General features: G+C 39.3%; 1 protein-coding gene across 1 annotated transcript in view; it reads left to right on the plus strand.

Moving 5' to 3' along the window:
- LOC139734671 (glucokinase regulatory protein-like) overlaps positions 1-14,159 on the plus strand; it is a 28,325-nt gene extending 14,166 nt beyond the window's left edge. Inside the window, exons 6-17 of the mRNA XM_071645459.1 lie at positions 108-263; positions 1,671-1,724; positions 2,177-2,312; positions 3,425-3,489; positions 4,784-4,934; positions 5,707-5,875; positions 6,932-7,029; positions 10,020-10,090; positions 11,371-11,488; positions 11,660-11,978; positions 12,727-12,910; positions 14,046-14,159. Of these exons, the coding sequence (XP_071501560.1) occupies positions 108-263; positions 1,671-1,724; positions 2,177-2,312; positions 3,425-3,489; positions 4,784-4,934; positions 5,707-5,875; positions 6,932-7,029; positions 10,020-10,090; positions 11,371-11,488; positions 11,660-11,978; positions 12,727-12,910; positions 14,046-14,159 (1,635 nt within the window). The remainder of the gene's footprint in view (positions 1-107; positions 264-1,670; positions 1,725-2,176; positions 2,313-3,424; positions 3,490-4,783; positions 4,935-5,706; positions 5,876-6,931; positions 7,030-10,019; positions 10,091-11,370; positions 11,489-11,659; positions 11,979-12,726; positions 12,911-14,045) is intronic.
- The last annotated feature ends 924 nt before the right edge of the window (positions 14,160-15,083 follow it).

Below are 15,083 nucleotides of genomic sequence, written 5' to 3' on the forward strand. Positions count from 1 at the left end.
GGGACTGCATAAAGGCAATTGGTACACATAAAATAAAGAGGTTATACAATGAAATCATGGTGTTTGTTGTTGTTGTTGTTTTTTCATTTTACTGAATTGTAATTCAGACCAAGATGAATGGCCTGATGACAAGGATGGGTCGTGAGCCATGCTGCCACTACCTCATAGGAGGAGGCGTCAGGGCACTCACACACTCTGTGGAGGCCTTTGAAGACAGTCCAGGACATGGAAGCAAAGACCTGCAGGAATTGGAACGATCTCTGGTAAAATCCCCTTTTTGAAGGCCTGGTAGCATTGAGATTCGTGGGTGGCGAGATTCATTCACTGGCCAGCGGGATGCATTAAAAAATCATGAATAGCATTGGTCAGCAAATGTGAGCATTGAAGCTCATCACTAACGGTCTACTCCAGTTGAGATTCTTTGGCTGTGTGTGTACTTATTTAGAGCTCAGTGATAAAGTTGCACGCAGTTCGTTACAGGGGTTCTTGAGTATATCCAAGCCGGGTCAGCCTTCCCACTCCATGCTATTCCCATGCTACCGGGCCTTTGAACCTTACTGTGCTTTCTTCACGGATTTTCAGGGATGCAGGTGTGCTCCCTTTGCTGATTAGCATGGCTGTCTAGAAACTAAATGCCAATGAATAGAGATTGATTCCCCTAATCCCTATTGCGTCACCATGGCCTTCCTGTTGGACTGAGGCACATTGCCACTCCCGAGTGGACTTCCTATTATAGCTAAAGTCAAATGTGTAGGGGGACTAAGAAACATTTTGGTACTTCTGAGAGGGCTTGCTAGCTTCGTACATGCAACTAAATTGTGGAGGGATTACTGAATGTTGATTAAGAGGAACCTGCCATTTGGAAAAGTTAATGCATTTTAATTTTCACCTGAAATGCTGAAGTTGAACAGATCAGTAAATTTGGGTATAGTGCCAGTATATCACAATTAGTGCAGCAAGGCAGACAAGAAGAAGGTCCCCAGTGCTTTGATTTGTATCTGAGGTTGTAAATGCTTGTTAACCCATTGAGGACGAGTCCCGAGTATACTCGGGCAAGTGTCTATGGGAAATGTGTGTTGTAGCAAAATCAGTCCATCCTTAGTGGGGTAATGAGTGGAAAATTGAATACTAGAAGTATGATTTAACATTCAAAGCTTTGGCAATTTCAAGTACAAATATGTGTACAATTGTATGCCAAATTGTATGAAATTCTTCCAAGCATGTTGACAAATTGTGTAGTCAAACCTGTCATATGGCCACCTGTTTATAGTGGTCGTCTCTTTCATTTGGCCACTTACTGTGAGCAAAGAGTGTAATGACAGTGATGAGACAACTTTCTTTCTGTTGTTGTTTATGAATTTCAAATAACAGCATTTTCAGAAACTGCTCTGCTTGGGAAATGTATATTTTTCCCTGCATATTAAAAGTGTATCTTTATCAAAGGATATAAATATTGCAGACACTTCATATTTAGTTTCATAAACCCCTTAAAAAATCAATCAATAGAGAAAAAACAGCTGAAAAATTTTGAGTCAATGATATTTTCCTGTTGCATATAAAATGATGGTGCATAAACTGTGCCACATGGGAATTTTCCAAACTTCTTCCGTGATTTTCTTTTTGATTGCATTGTGCACTTGTATGTTTCATTTTTTTCTTTTCTTTTCTAGGCTTCCCAAGGATGTCAGCGAATACTGTTTATTGGCATAACGTGTGGTTTGTCGGTAAGTAAGGGCTATGAAATTTTTCAGCAGTTTTCCTAGCTCTTCACACATACATGATGCAGTCATATTATGTATAATACAAAGGAAGAATGCACACATTGTTATATTAATCTACAGGACTATAATGGCTCTGAAGTTAACTGAATCCAGTGATTTTGTATACATGCTCTTAGCAGGTATTGAGTGGACATTGCATTAGTTAAAGTCCATGAATGAAGTTCATTTCAGTTTCTTTACGCAAAGCCACACTCTCAGTTACAGCGCTGATACAGAAAGTATTTAGACTGAAATAGTAATGCAACAGCATCTCCAGTAATAGTATGCAGATAAGTGTGCAATGGGGACTGTCAGTGTACAAAATCATGTGGTAGGTAACCCAAGCTTGCTGAAATGTGTCGTTGATAGTGGTCTGAACTGACTGCAATATTTTCATTCTTCCCTCTGTCCAACAGGCACCCTATGTTGCAGGACAACTGGATTACTGCTTGGAGCATCCAGAGCAATACACCCCTGTCCTCCTGGGGTTTAATCCAGTGAGTCTTGCCAAGAATCAGCCCATCAAACACTGGGACCAGACTTTCTTCTCAGGTAATTGTCCCCGCCGAACGAGTTCGAGCAGGGGACTATGAAAGTGCCATACGTGTGTGTGTCCGTGTGTCCGTCCGTCCGTCCATCTGTGTGTGCGTCCGTGTGTGATCAAAATGTTCAATTTGCTACTTCTCTGTCATTTATGAGCCAATTTTGATTCTGTTTGCTTTATATGATAGCACTACATGGGAGCTTTGAAACTTCTACACAGAATTTCAGTTGTGACCTTTGACCTTGACCTTTGACCTATATTGTACATTTTGCTTCAAAATGCTACTCCTTCCCCATTTCTTACCCGATTTCGATTCAGTTTGCTTTGCACTAGGTGAGGGCTTCAAAACTTCTACACAGAATTTGGACCTTTGACCTTTGACCTTGATTTTTGACCCATATTGTACATTGGCTACAAAATGCTACTCCTTCGCCATTTCTATAAACCCGATTTCGATTCCGTTTGCTTATGTGATGGCACTAGGTGAGGACTTCAAAACTACTACACAGAATTTTGACCTTTGACTTCTTTGACCTTTGACCTTGATTTTTGTCCTGTATTGTACATTTTGCTACAAAATGCTACTCCTTCGCCATTTCTATAAACCCGATTTCGATTCCGTTTGCTTATGTGATGGCACTAGGTGAGGACTTCAAAACTACTACACAGAATTTTGACCTTTGACTTCTTTGACCTTTGACCTTGATTTTTGTCCTGTATTGTACATTTTGCTACAAAATGCTACTCCTTCGCCATTTCTAACCCGATTTTACTTCCGTTTGCTTTATGTGATGGCACTAGGTGAGGGCTTCAAAACTTCTACACAGAATTTTGACCTTTGACCTTGATTTTTTTACCTATATTGTACATTGGCTACAAATGCTACTCCTTCGCCATTTCTAACCCAATTTCGATTCCGTTTGCTTTATATGATGGCACTAGGTGAGGGCTTCAAAACTTCTACACAGAATGCATAGTGCAGGTTTGAGGTCAAAATTTTCATCGAGAAATCAAAATGTTTAGGTTGTGCTTTCCTCTCCTATGCATGAAGTAAACCAGCAGCTTGATGAAAACTAAACAGTGAAAATATATCTGATTGGATTTTTCCCTCTTTGGACAGTGGCAAAGAGAATGGAGGCGGTTGCCGTGGCTTCTCAAGCTTTCATCTTGAATCCTGTTGTCGGGGTGAGTTTTGTGTGGGAAATACTGCATCAAGATTCTACCACTAGATGACTGAGAAGATGCTGTCCACTAAATTATGTTTCTGACTTGTATGATTCCTAATGCATAACTGGATAGGGAAAGTAATAACTCTATTAATAGTGTTATCTTTTCTTTTGAAGTTCTGTTGGTTATGAATGTTAATTAATTTGCTTCTTTTGGCAACTTCTAAAAACTAGAGTACAACATCATCTTGTCAACTGTTATTATTTGAATTATGCTTTTGGAAATGTTTTCACCTTCAAGGAATGATGACATGAATCACTGTTTTGGCATGGAGTCTGAAGGGTTTCCTTGAATGATTTGATGAATCAGTTGCATCAGTTGTTTTATTTGATTAGTATTCTTTACCCGGGGTAGCTGCATCGGTGACGCATCGATTGTTTGATTTGATGAGTATTCTTTACTCGGGTAGCCCCATCAATGACTTATTCATACATTCTTATACTTATTTCAGGGCTGCACACTAACCCATTTTTTGTACTGGTCTACCTGACCTGTGTAGATGTTTGTCGGACCAGTAGGTACCCACTTTGTCCATGTTTTACTGGTCCGACAATGATTTTTACTGGTCAGGGACCATCAGAGCAGTGCCAGTGTGCAGCATTGCTTATTTGAATCATGCTTTCAGAAATGTTTCATCTTGAACAAATAAGAACATGCATCTGTGTACTGAATCAATCAATCAAATGATAAATTTATCATTTAGTCATCAATTCATCAATCAATTATTACAGTCAATCAATCAGTCAATCAATTAATCAATCAATCTATTATATCTACTGTATATACCTAATTTATCTATCTATGTATCTATTTATTTATGTATGTATGTATGCAGGGCTCGACACTAACGGTGGCCCGGTGGCCCGGGGCCACCAAAAACGCACGTCGGGCCACCAAAATTTCAGAAATGAAGCATGTGGTGGCCTGATCGGGCCACCAAAAAAGGTCGGATGTTTGCCTTTGGGCCACCAACAATAAAAGTTAGTGTGGAGCCCTGATGTATGTATCTATCTATCTATCTATATCTATCTATCTGTCTATCTATCTATCTATTTGTCAGTCTATCTTTCTATCTGTCTATCTATTTATTTATCTGTCCATCTGTCTATCTATCTACCTATCTGTCTGTCTGTCTATCTATCTATCTATCTATCTATCTATCTGTCTATCTATCTATCTGTCTATCTATTTGTCTATCTATCTATCTGAGTGTCTATTTATCTATCTGTATCTGTACATTTTTCTTCCCCAGCCAGAGGCTATCACTGGATCATCCAGGCTGAAGGGGGGTGGAGCCACCAAACTTCTCCTAGAAACATGCTTCTTCTCTGCCTTCTCTACCATCAGCATTTCAGCCACACCTACTGACACCCAAGACCAACACCTGGTCAGGCCGTATGCAGGTTAGAGAGCAAATTTAGAAAAAGACAATGGTGTTCGTACATTGGGCTATGAATACGCATGCATGCATATTCATACTAGTAAAAATGTGTGAATTTGGGGAAACCCGTGTGGGTGCAAAAGGGAAGACATCCTACTGCCCAAGAAGTAAGGTTAGCCTTTCTATCTTCCTGAATGTTAAGCAGTAATGCAACAATTATGTTTTTGTTTTTTGTTTTTTTGACAAATGAAGGGTGAGCTGTTGGGTTACACTTTATACCTTCTTCAAGTCTTTCTAACCATTTGTAATTTCCTATGAATGTAACTCCCCAGATTCATACCTACATTGTACTGAGAGGGACGGTCTCTAATATTATGCATTAGGCTCCCTGGCCTTTGACCTATTTTCTCAAGCCATCATGCCCTGACAAAAAAAAGAATAATAAAATTCTTTTTAAATGCAAATAAAAGCCTCTAAGTCAGATTTTGGAATTATGGCATTATTGTCTAGAAGTCACAATTTGCAAAAAAAATTATATTCACTAATATAGTCATATACAGTATGCCGTATGCAGATTTCTCTGTAATTGTGTCACACACATACTTATCATAACAGCCACCTTTGCACAGCAACTACTAAAAACCTCTGTAGAGGGGGGGGGGGGGGAATATGATTTGGACCCTTTTTAAAATTGTAGTACTGGCAGTCACCATTTCTGAGGTAAATATCTGTGTGTAGAGATGGAAGATGTTTTCTCCTTCAGAAAGCCCATGACTTTTTCTTTATTATTTCAGAAACAGAACTACCACCAGCTGATGCAGGACAGAGTATGAATGGAGTCCAGAGTGGGCATGGTGATGAACTGCCGAGTATGTTGATGGAGATGTACGAACAACATTGGGAAGTTTCCTACCAGGCAACCAGGGAGCAGGTGGCAGAGGTTGTTGAAATGGCAGGCAAGAGGTGATTCTAGTTGTACATCCTCCCTTTGGACACTGGCAAGATTCTAATTGATATATTGTGTCGTGGCCGAGTGGATAAGTATGTGAGTGTGGTTTGGGTTCGTGGAATCAAGCACTGCGAAGTGGTGTGGAGAGTGAGCACTGTCAGTGCTGGTGGGAAATGATGTATCCAGGCACCGGGGTAATAATAGTATGTATGCACTCTGAGCACTCGTACAGAGTGGATTTGTTGAAATATAAATTCATGTGGTTGTTGTTATTATTATCATTATTATTAGTAGTAGTAGTAGTTTAGTAGTATAACTATTACTATTGTTATCATTATCATTGTTCTCTTTATTGCTGTTGTTTGTCATTGATGGTGTGTAAGCCTGCCCTTCTACTGACCACTACAGATACACCACTTATCATAGCAATTTGTTTTCTGCCTTTCATCTTGATGCCCTTCCTGGATATGAATAGAACATTGATATTCATCTCTTTGAAAAGAAATTTAGATGTCATCCCAAAAGGGAGTGACTAATCCTGAATTTTCTTAAAGGATTGTGCAGATTTATCGATTGGTACATGTACATTGTAGGAGATGCAAAAATGTGATGCCCTACAACCCACTGGTAGGTTGCTTGTAAGAATGTGTAATAATCTCGAGGGGTATCTGATGGCTTTGAAGAGGACTTCAGAGAATTATTGCCAATTTAAGGATTATCAAAATATTATTTTATTCTATGATGAACAGAACGTCATTGAATCCTCAGTTAATTGAGCTGCCTAAAGACTGCGCTGAATTGAAATTTCTTCATTTTATAGGAAGGGTATTTATATCAGGACTAAAAATCAAATGTCATGATAGAGATCTAGATAATACAAGCACTGTCATCTCAATATATCAGATATCTCGCTCGCTATATTCAACCTAGTCGTAATGAGTTTTCCACTATATCGTATATTTGTCTTTCATGCTGCATGATAAATGCAGTAATAATGCTCTTCAGTGACCACCCATCTTGCAATTGTATGAGTTTCAAGAAGCATTGTCTGTCTCTTTGTTGATTACAAGTCTGCGTGCAGGAGGTCACGTATATTACATCGGGCAAGACAAGACTGGAATCCTCGGCCTGATTGACGCTTCAGAGTGCCCGCCAACATTTGGCTCAGGTGAGGCGCACAAGAATGCCAGCTTGTCAGTTTTGTGATTACAAAATTGACCAAATATGTGTTGCATGAATGGTCGTACAGTTTTGATTAACTGTTGAAAACATTTGCTTTTTTGGATGATGAATTTCAGATATCATTAACTCTTTATGTGCCATGGTGTAAACCCCCTGTGTGCCACATTCTTCTAAGACAGAAGCATCATCATGCTTTGGGAAAGCATTCTGTTTTTCAAATCTGTGTTACTTTTATAGATTTCTGTTCAGCTTGACATGTAGTGAGCGATATTGTAGAGAAAATGCCAAGCTTCGCGTTGGTGTAAACTGTATGACAAGTCTATGATTGTTTTTATTTCAAATGACAATACGTAGATACATTGTTTTCTAGTCTATATGTATGAGTAGCAAAAGTGCGCTTAGAAACGTCAGTATGAAGCGCCATATAAATGAAAATATTATCATTATTATTATTACATTATTACATTATAATTGTAAAAGCATGACTTTTGCACACAAAGCAGTGACAGAAACCTAGAATTTAAATGCAGAATCCAGTAGAGAACACTGCTTGCTAGTCATTCACTACATAAAATGCAAGCTAGGAACAAGAGGAATGGAATTGCAAGAAATGTTTTCATTGTGCTGTGGCATTTGGCAATTTATTGATCAGTTTTGAGATGGTTTGTGCATTTGAGCAGAATATGCATAGTTGGCACACTGTCGACTGAGTCGGGCGTGCAAACGTGGCACATAGAGAGTTAACCTGTTGAGGACGAATCCGGAATATGCTCTGGCAAGTATCTATGGGAAATGTGTGTTGTAGCAAATCAGTCCATCCTCAGTGGGTTAATGAGTGGAAAATTAAATACTAGAAGTATGATGTAACATTCAAAGCTTTGGCAATTTCAAGTACAAATATGTGTACAATTGTATGCCAAGTTGTATGAAATTCTTCCAAGCATGTTAACAAATTGTGTACGTTTCATTTTTTTCCCCGATTTCTTACTTAGATTAGAAAAGACAGTGCAGAGGTGCTAAAACCCAAAGAAAATCCTCCTCAGAGGATGCAATAATGCAACAAGCAAATTGTGGTAGACAAAGCAACATATTTGGCTATTATCAGTCTCTCTCTTTGTCTTTCTCACTGCCCTTAAACTATTTTAGCATAATAGACTTCTCAAATAGTAAAGACTATGGCAGTGAAATGATGTTGTGGTGAATTCCACCTGTCTGCGGCATAAATTTCTGTTGTTTCATACAGCTGTCATGTCTTGCTGTTTATTCAATTTGTGTGCAGTGGAATGTGACACCTTGGGTTTCACACACACATATAATCTTTCTTGAAACTTTTGTCAAAATGTTGTATATTTTTGTTTTTATGCCTACGCCAACGAAGTGGCCGGAGGCATTATGTTTTCGGGTCGTCCGTCCGTCCGTCCGTCCGTCCTGTTTTGTTTTTGTCGATATCTCAAGAACCGTGTGATGGTTTTACATCAAACTTGGTATGAGGGTATATCCTGGGGGGATAACACTTTGTTTGGATTTTAGGGTCACGGGTCAAAGGTCAAAGGTCACAGGTTATTTTGTGAAAAAAAAGGTTGAAATTTCATGTTTTTCTCCATATCTCGCAAATGGTTCAAGGTATCTTCATGGAACTTAGTATATATGCATGAACCGATGGGCAGTGATTATCTAGGGAAGTTGGGGGTCATGGGTCAAGGGTCAAAGGTCAAGGTCAACTCCTCAAAATATCACTACTTTCCTTATATTCATGCAATGCCTGAAGGATTTTTTTAAAACTTGATGTATGCATGTATTACCCAATATATATTCTGTTGGAAGTTTCTTGCCAAAAGGTCGAAGGTCAAGTGAAAGTGCTAAATTGCACTTTTTCCTCCATATCTCGAAAGTAACTCAAGGTATCATCATGAAACTTACATATTTATGCATGTTCTACCTAACAGTGATTCTCTTTGGAACTGTGAGGTCAAAGGTCAAAGGCCAGGTTTAGATAATACTATTTTACCATTTGATACTGAAATTATACTTTTTCTCAATACCTTGAAAATTACTCTATGCATAAACTTATAAAAGGGTAAAAAGTCAAGTAAAAATCATCAGTTCCCCAAATACCTGCACTCTGACGTTTTAATCGTTCATCCAATTGAACCTAGTTCTAGGAAAGTGAACATTCAGCACATTTGTGGCAAACCTGTCATTTTAATATTTTGCCAATTGTGTGAAACTGTCATCACACATTGTCAAGACATTGTACTATAGACCTATTAGGAGAACCATGCATTATGGCGGAGGCATATCAGTCGCCGTAGCGACATTTCTAGTTTGATAAGCAGTACTGAAGCATGACTTGTATCTCATTGTTGTCAAATTGTAGTTCCTATGAGGCTGGTAGCATAGACCCCGTTTACAGTGTGCAAAAAGCCCGGGCTCGGCCGCGGCCGAGCCCAGCCTTCATTTCAGTGTAAACGCGCAAAAGGCCAAATGCGGGGCCAAAATTGGCCGCGCATTTGGCCACGCTCTGGAGGTGGTCTCGAGCCCGGCCTGGCCAAATGCAGTACCAAATTTAGTCTGGCTTCCAGACCCTCTGTCCGTACTATTTCACTATTCAGGATATTAACGCCCTCAACGTCGAAAACTAGACTACAGTTTAAGGTGGTTTTATCCTGCAAAGGATTTTTCCTTCGGCAAAAGCAGCGACTTTGTCGCCGCTGCGGAGTCCATTTGGCAAAGGGTCTGGAAACCAGACTATACCAAATTGCGTTTGTTTACAAGCAGAGCGCCACTACGACAAAATATTTAAAGGTTTGAATTAAAAGCCCGGGCCGAGCCCGGCAGTGTAAACGGACAAAATTGCGGGGCTCGGCCGCGCAATTGAGGCCGGGCTCGGCCCAGCCCCACACTGTAAACGGGGTCTTTGTTTGTGTTTTGGGCATGTGTCTCTTTAGTGATGATAGTAACTCTCTTTTTGTACAGATTTTGACGATGTGCGAGGATTTTTGAAGGGAGGTCTTGCAGCAGTAGGGGCCAATTATCACCAGACATTGGTAGTGTTGCTTGCTTGTTATTGTATTTCCCCTCATCTTTTTCTTTTGTAGTCTATGATTTACATTGAGGAGAGAGTGTATTGGAGAGTTTTCCTTGTATCACACTTGTTAAACTGCTCTTCCTGCAGGCATATTGTATGAGTTGCACCAGGCTTAAAGTTACTGTACTGTACTGGTTGAGGTGAGGATGCAGATTTATAATATTTTTTGGTGAGATAATGATAAACTTCTCATGAAATATGAAAGAGCATGTAATTTCAAGAAGGATTCAATGTTTATTTGATGAAAATTGGCCTTGAAATGGCTGGGATATCCAAAAAAGCGATCCTATAATAAACTTGACTGGCCACAACTTTTATTAGGATCTCTTTGTTTTTCCTTGTTTTTAGATATCTCAGTCATTTCAAAACCGATTTTTATCAAATAAACTTTTGAATCCCCTTAGAATAGCGTGCTCTTTAACATTTTATAGAGTGGTTTCTAAATATCTCGCAAAACATTACAAGCTGAATCCTCACCTTAACCAGTACTGTACAGTCCCTTTGATATTATGAACAAACCACAAGCCATATTCGTTTGAATGTGTACTATAGTGATGTGTGGGAGAAATGGACATTTACTGACTTGTATCAACTGCCATTGTTGGTTCTCTTTCTAAACAGTGCTGAAGGTAAACAAATATTCTCATAGATGAGTATGAAAAACAAACAAACATAATAACCTTGAACCATTTTCAGTGGATTCAGTCAACTGGTTCATATGTGTAGGTGGCCACAAAGTATGAGGGAGATCATAATAGGTGTATTTACTGAGGTCATTGTTCCATGAGAACACCCTTTTTGGTACATCTCTCTCTAAAATTCTTCAGATTAAGACCAGGATGTACAACTCTGTATGCATGCGATGGAATCATTTATTATTGAGGAGAATTGTGATTCACACTCTCTTATAAATTTTATTGATGTCTGTCTTTACTTCCATTCCCACTTTGATATCTGCAATTGTGGTCTTCATTTGAAGTAGCTACAACAAAAACTCATTGTGAAAAAAGAAATGGAGGAGAAGAATATGATTATGATGATTTGCATCTCAAAGTCAGAGCATTTGAATGAGTCACTTCTAATTCATATTTCATAATTTATCAAGAGCAAAAAGGTCATAATGCGAGAATGTCAATCCCTGAGTACTGAAAAAACAACAACTTATTTTGAGGGAAATAAAATGATAAAGAGCATTCTAGCTGTTGTTGTGCTAATTCTGTCATTTCAATTCCGACCTAGGATTATACGAGACATGCTGATGTTTTGAAGGATGAGACGTCCACTCTGTTCTTCCAGGAACACATCATTCCCACCATCAAGTCGCATGATACAGTCATTTTCCTTCTCCTTACTAATGGTGAGCATTTAACGCTAAACTTCAATTGTATTTTGTTTTGTGTTTGTTTTGTGTTTTTTTTTTTTTGTTTCTTCACGATGTACAATACTTTGTCAAAGACCACATGAAGGCAAAACTGAATCTTTGTCTTAATTAAAGTGATAACTGTTCTCATCTTCTCATTACCAACAGAAAACAACTTCACGGAAGAGATGGATGCCTTTCATCACCGTGTATTGTCAAACACCTCTCATATTGGCATCGTATTTACACAGGCTGTCTCATCCTCCTCATTGCCATGGAAGCACTGCAAAGAGGTCATCCTGCCCCAGCCAGACGAGGCGGTCGGAGAGAAACTCAGGAGAATGGGCGTGGCTAGGGCTGTGGTAGAGGAAGTCATCCAAAGTCTGACGGAATTTTCCTTGAAGTCGGTCCTAAATTCTATCAGCACGGGTGCACACATTGCAAAGGGAAAGGTCCTCAAAAATCTTATGGTGGACCTCCGACTCAGGTACACATGGATTTCAAAGCAGTCATTTTCCTTTATCTTCCACTGCTTAGTTTGTTGTTGTTGTTTTTGTTGTTGTTTTTTTTTGGGGGGGGGATAATGCTAGGTAAACAGCAAATATAAATTCAGTGTGTGTGTGCGTATATATATACATACATATATAGCAGGAAAAACATGTGCTCTTTGAATGACATTTCAATTGTTTCATGCATAGACTGTCATGAATTATAATGCTAATTTGAAGGGTTAAGAGTATCTTCAGCCAAAATCAAGTAGGAAATTACAGGGAGTTGACAAAAGAGACAAGTTGTAAGTTTAAGTGTAAAATGCATATCTAAAATAAAAATGTGTGTTGTTGTTTAAGTAGAAATCAAATGTAAAAAGAAATAATGGCTTTATTATATTACCAATCATAAAGAAGGGTAGAAGTTTTGGAAAGCATTATGTCTTATGTGCTAGAATTAGGAACTTATTCATTGCTCAATTATGAGCAGGCCTATTGCAGCATGAAAAGACAGTCCTGTGCAATAGAATAACAGACAGAGGTACAAGTAGCTATAATTGCATTGTGGGAGTCTGAGAAGGCTGTGTTGTGCAAAAATATTCATCTCAATATCCATCACACACACATACACACACACACACACATACACACACACATACACACAAAACAACAATATCAACATGAAATTTGGTGCTCCCAGTTGATAGATCTCTTCTTCTTCTGTTTCCCTTGTGCGTTTAACCACAGCAACTCCAAACTCTTTGAGCGGGGCGTCAGCATAGTGGCCAGCTTTGTCCAACGCCCCAATAAGGGTACGGAGGCCAGAAATGCAGTGCTCCGATCCATCTATCGCACCAATGATATCAAACATGATGAAGTCTCCCACATACCCCTATCCAGCATCATTGGACAGGCTGGCTTGGTAGAAAAGGTAAGACAAGAATTATACCCATGTTAAATGCATTTGAAAAAACGCTGATAATGGAAAGAAATTGATCTGATGTAAATACTTTTGGAATGATTTGCCACTCGATGGTAAATTTGCCCCCAGTTTCCCACTTAGTTTCTTATCCCAGCCCTACCTCCTGAAACCATCACTTTCATTTATTGGGAAATTGTTCAATATGCTGTGCTTTATGCAGGTCCCTCATAACATTCAGTGTATAAACCTGCTTCAATTTTGTATCAAAACCGATATGCATTGGACAGGTACATGCAGCTCTCATGATGTGTGTGTGTATAAATGCGAACTATGTGAATGTTTTTGAAAATAAACTGAATCTGAAACTGAAAAGGCAGTAAGCGTAGTGGGGATGATAGTTAACGCAAATATCAGTGTGTATAAAACTGACTAGTGTTCAATTCTTTTAATTTTTTGCATGTCTTGAAGAAGTTATTCACAGAATACTGATGTCGTAGTAATCCTAGAAATAAATGTCGTGTAATCAAAATGCATGTTGACCTCTTATGATGCCTTGTAGTTTGTATATAACCAGATCACTAAATGTTTCAAAAAAATATTCATCATATACTTTTATGTATGTTTTCATTATTTTTCTACACCCTATTAAGCTCCACCTGTAAAAATATCCTCCAGATCCTCTTTATTCATAGTCTAGTTGTGACATCATCCTCCTGTAACACTTGAGCTGAGAAATTGACGTAGTCATGTACATGTATGTGCCCTAACATTCATTGCTACATCAAAAATTTGTCCGTAGAAACATTTGCAAGAATATGAACATGTGGTGATGGTGAAAATGCAGGTAGTACTAGCAGCAGGGGCGGATCCAGGAATTCCGTAAAGAGGGGGTGCATTTACAAAATTAAAGGGGGGGGGGGCATGCATCCCTCCCCCATTATTTTTTTTTCTTTTTATTTCTGCTGTTTCGACCACACTGGTTTGTGCACCCGGTGTGGTCCTCCCTGGATCCGCCACTGAGCAGTGAATTCATAAGGCGTATAACTGTGTCTATTGTTCAGCTCAAATGCCCCCCCCCCTTCCCTTCCCCTCCCCCTATGTGCCATGTCCGGGAGTTGGAATCGCTCTTTGTGTTGTCCTCCAGGTAGTACCAGTTGCCATCATCCTTGCCATCAGGGAATGCACAGTGGAGGAGGCGAAGGAGTTGCTAAGGGACGAGCCCATCATACGCGAAGTACTCTCCGAGATGATCCCTTAGAGCCGATATCCCATGATGCATACAGAGTTTGATACAGGTTACCTGCAGTTTTTTTTTTTTGTTTTTTTGTTTGTTTTTTTTAACAATATGATCCTACTCATCGAATATGGTGGTCCAGATTCATTCATTTTCAAAAGCACAGATTTTGTACTACCATGTGTAGGGCCTATATTTCTTGCCTATATGCATATTACCATATAAAGAGTTTCTATAATATTATTTAACCCATGAATCACAACCCATGAATTGTGATACTTGTGTTAACCACAGTGCCTACCGTTTTCCAAACATATCTCAGAGGGATCGTCTGATTACAGGGCATTGCCTGCAGAGATTAAAATCACATACAATTAACCCTTTGTGTGTCTTGAGTGCAGATTGACACAGAAAGCCTAATACCATTCTACACACTGCCCAATGTCCCCGACAAAGAGAGGATTAAATCAACCAGACATGACTTCAAGGATAGATGATTTTTATGACATTGAATGGCCAACTTGACTAGTCCTGATCTCATGGGACATACAGGCAAGCAACTTTCAGTGTCTCATGTCATGAAAGACGTTAGGATAGCAGTGCCTTCTATACTGTAAATGCATAATTTTTTGCTGTACATTGATTTTTGCCCTTTTCATGCTACTTTTGGCTAGCGCGAATTTTAATACCCGTGAAAATATCTTCACAATTTTCTCTGCTCCTTTTGAATGGGTTGACAATTATGCGGCATGAATTCAAGAGCTCACAAATTTGTTTTTGAGCCACTCAATGCAAAAAATTAATCACACGAAAATATGGACATTTGCAGTAATACATGTAGCAACTGCTTGCAGCAGCGGCCAATCAGAAAGCAGGATTCTTGTCGTTACCATCAGGGGCCGCGGAACCCAGGGGGCTGGGGGGGGGGGGGCTGCAGCCCCCCCCCCC

The sequence above is a fragment of the Diadema antillarum genome, unplaced genomic scaffold (assembly GCF_040938485.1).
Source record: "Diadema antillarum isolate AM-2024a unplaced genomic scaffold, OU_Dant_1.0 seq00000538_RagTag, whole genome shotgun sequence".
Lineage (NCBI taxonomy): Eukaryota > Metazoa > Echinodermata > Echinoidea > Diadematoida > Diadematidae > Diadema > Diadema antillarum.